General features: G+C 41.9%; 1 protein-coding gene across 1 annotated transcript in view; it reads right to left on the bottom strand.

Annotated features, from left to right (window-relative positions):
- Positions 1-2607: 2607 nt before the first annotated feature.
- The window catches only part of LOC138031477 (adhesion G-protein coupled receptor D1-like), a 23212-nt gene continuing 21758 nt past the window's right edge, over positions 2608-4061 (bottom strand). Inside the window, exon 15 of the mRNA XM_068879164.1 lies at positions 2608-2859. Coding sequence (XP_068735265.1) covers positions 2608-2859 — 252 coding nt within the window. The remainder of the gene's footprint in view (positions 2860-4061) is intronic.

The raw sequence follows: 4061 nt of genomic DNA, 5'->3' as shown, positions 1-4061 counted from the left end.
CCTTGCCGCGTAGGCTCCTTGTCGCATACACTCGCCTATTTGTATTCACGATAGTTCTCTTACATTTTGGTGAGACACTTCCGGCTAAACGTCGTTTAAAAATACACCCTGAGCTAATTCATTATATCAGGCAGATTTAGAGAGCAGGGCCGGGTGGGAAAGTTGTGTGAGCACTCGCCTCCCACCAATGTGGCCCGCGGGTTCGAGTCCCAGACTCAGCGTCATATATATGAGTGGAGTCTGTTGGTTCTCTACTCTGCTTCGCGAGGTTTTCTCCTGTATTCGGTTTTCCCCTCTTCTCAAAAACAAACTTGTCATTTGATATGTGTACATTTTATTTCTGTAAAGTGTCCCCAAGTAGTGCCTTAGTGCCAAATACACAGGCATTTGACAATTAAATAAAGTTTATTTATTTATTTTTTCGTTAGAATCGGGTCTACAGCAAAATTAACGTCAAGATGAAAATGTACTTTTTTTGATAAAAAAAGTCAAAGTAATGTGTATCATAATTTTTGCTGATTGTTTGCCTGCTAACTACAAATATCGAGGAACTTCCCCAAAGAAGAAGAGAGACAGAGAAGTTAACGTTCGACTATTAACATTTTTATCCAAGCATTAGCCTTGCGTTTGCTGCCGTTTGCGGCTGCTTGCGTTTGTTGTCTGCCCGCTTCATTTAAACATGACGCTAAATTTCTCTATTGTCAACGTTCTTTTAGGCTTTAGTATGGTTTTCCCTAACAACGCAAGCATAAGCACAACCAGCTTGCACGGACTCAGTAGCGTTTTGGTCATTAGAGACTTTTGTCAAACCAATAGACTCAAATAGACACCAATGAATGATAAACTAATGCGTTGCGTACGTTGCTTGTGCTTGCGTCGCTAGTAAGAATCAGACCTTTATTCCATAAATATACATTTCATCTCTGCAAAACCAGACTTGACTGTGACAAGTGAAAATATTACCCCGTGGTAAAATAAAAATAAGTCCTTTGTTATCGAGGGTGAACAATAATTAGTTTGGAATCTCTTCTGAGACTCCAATGTCCTAACAGAGGAAGAAGACCATTTAGCTTCTTGGACAGCATCACTAGAGACCTGATCGAGATTTGCCTGCCCTCATGAATGACAGAGAAGAGTGGCGAGAAGTTGTGAAGAATTGCTCGACTGTGGTCGACTAACTAACTAACTAACTAACTAATAATTAGTGGCCCTCAAACAGATGAAACAGCACTGAATTCAAATGAACACAACAGAGTTAAGAATCCCAACTGGTGGGAGGGCAAACCAGTTGGCTATTTACAAGCACAGCCGAAGAGTTGAGCGTGGGAATACTCTGAGCAACTCCAGTAAATGGTCATGCAGGGTCTTGAACCCGAGACCTCCAAATCTCTAACGTCCAGCACCCTAACCACTCGGCTACACTGCCTCCAATGGTCATTTCAACTATTTGTTAAATATATTTTTTTAACGTTCAATCCTAATTGATGCTCTTATAAGTGGTAAGTGATTCCATTCGTGGCACCCACGGCCTACTCCCGTGCGGCCTTCGTAGCTCAGTCGATAGGACAACGGTGATTTAATTTAATCCGATGGTTGTGGGCACATTTGTCATCGTGACCGGAGTTTGTTCCATCTTCATGTGCGGCACCATTTCCATAACTAGGGCTAATGCACAGATGGACTTCTTGTGATTTCTAGCAGTAAAAATTATTCTTTCATAGACTTAATTTCGTTATTACTCTATTTTGCCCGTTTGAACCATTAAGAGGTCCACGGTTGATGCATTCGTCGGTCAACCAGAAACAAGCAATGTCAATCGTGAAGGGGTGTCTGGAAAACCCGAATGGCAAATAGCGAACAGTCGCGAATACCGAACAGCGAATAGTCACGAATAGTACGAATAGTGCGAATAGTGGCGAATAGTTGCGAATAGTGACGAATAGTCACGAATAGAGACGAATAGTAACAAATAGTGGCAAATAAGGGTGGAGGGGGGGGGGGATTGTGACGAAATGACGAAAATTTGGTACCCAGTACTTCCTGGTCAACCGCGCAGCAACGTTGGATGGGATTTTCCCGCTAAAAAAGCAGAGATGTGTCGGCGAAGGACAGCTTGAGTCCTGAGAAGAAAAGGTAATAAATGTACTGAAATCCTGTTGCTTATTTGTATAATTAATTAACGCAATGGTTATCAGAGTAGCTCGTTTGTATCTTTAATCACAAACCACTTGCCTCACATTTTGATTGTATTCCTTTTTACAGAACGTGTCTCGCCGCTGCTTGATGTATTAATGAAAGTGATTTATATTTTTGCATTTTGACGTTTGTTCTTCTTTAGAGTGTTTGTAAAAGCATGCACGAAACTCTTTCGACGACAGGTGAGCATGTTATTTGCTTTGATTACGAGATTGTTTAGCATAAGGCGGTGACTATTGAAGACTATTCGTCACTATTCGCGACTATTCGTCACTATTCGCACTGTTCGTACTATTCGCTATTCGCGATTATTCGCTGTTCGCTATTCGCTATTCGCGACTATTCGCTATTCGGGTTTTCCAGACACCCATCGTGAAGCTATGGTCGACCGGTCACTATTCGAACAGAAGTTTATCTGTTCATCAAATCTGGAGCTAGGTTGTCGTTGTCCTGTTCTTCAGGTATTGTTTTGTTCTTAAATCTGGGTAGTCGAGATGATTGACGTTCCTTTAGTTGGGGTAATCGATCTTCGCCAGGTGATGACTTTGCCTTAGCGTTTCCTAAAGAAGGGCTCCACGCAATCTCCCATTTCTTTTTTCGTGTTTCCCATGCAGTCATCGTTTCTTTGTTGAAGACAATGTGAAAAGCGAAGATAAAGAAACCCTAAGAGAAAACAAGGCCTTACCACAAAGTAAAGGAAAGAAAATGCACTGCATTTTTTGCAGTTAAAGACTGCATTGAATTATAAATCTCGGTAAATTAGAGACCTAAAACGCGAGCTAGACAGCATACTGTTATAGCAAGAGAAAATGAGGGGACAGAGAGGGAGGCTCAGGGCATTGGCCGGGATATGTCATGACCACGAAAGTTATTTTTAGACGAGCGAAAGTCTTTGTTCTAGCGGAAGTCTGTCTTCCGAGGCGTCCGTATGCAGTCTTGCCTCGCTCTCAGGTTTTTAGTGAAAAGAGAAAATGGCGGCGCACGTGGAAGGCTGATGAATATTTATTTTCTTTCAAACATCGGATCGAGGTTGGCTTGCATGCGGACGTCTCGAAAGACAGACTTCCTCTCGTCTAAAAATAACTTTCGTGGACATGACATATCCCAAGGGCTGAAACGGGAGCCTTCCTCTCTGTCCCCTCATTTTCTCTTGATTATAGTTGATATGGAGCAAAGTATTTTTGAAAGTCCCACCTTGAACCGACAGGCTTTTCGACCTTTTGTTTTCGTTATGGAAATTCGCAATGCCTATTGCAGCGACCTGATTGGACGAATTTCAGCTTTGGCGGGTTTTTCATATATGAAAATTGTTCCACAGCTTGCAATGCCTGTCGTTTAGAGGTGGGCCTTTAAGTCAGCTTAATCATGTAATCGGTTTCGCCGTTTTTACATGATGAACGAAAAAGAAGTAAGAGAGTCTGCCCGGACTAGTTTGCAATCTGTCGCGACAGGCAATCTCTACAGTTAATCTATTTTAAGGACGGTGCAATCGTTATTGCGCATACGTTCTGCGCATCTTAAGATGACTAGGGTTTCCTATTGGTGGTGCTTACGAATACAGGGATATTTTTGCGCGGTTTAAAAATTTGCAGAGAAAGCAGAGCTTAGCAAAAGCTCTTGTTATCAAAACAAATTGGGGGTAAACCATGCATTTTTCAGAGATAATTAAGCTTCAATTTGGTAGAGACCGCCATACATTGCGTAATGTTTAAAAAGCGAGCAGCTGTGTTTTGTCGGGGTTTCAAAACACGAGGCGTAGCCGAGTGTTTTTAGACTTGATAAAACACGTGCTGCGAGTTTTTTGAACGGCTTAAAAAACATTCCAAAAAGAGCGTGTCCCTCTGGACTTAAAACAATGGTTCAAA

The sequence above is a fragment of the Montipora capricornis genome, chromosome 14 (assembly GCF_036669925.1).
Source record: "Montipora capricornis isolate CH-2021 chromosome 14, ASM3666992v2, whole genome shotgun sequence".
NCBI classification, from domain to species: Eukaryota; Metazoa; Cnidaria; class Anthozoa; order Scleractinia; family Acroporidae; genus Montipora; species Montipora capricornis.
This window is presented reverse-complemented; position numbering and strand designations above follow the sequence as displayed.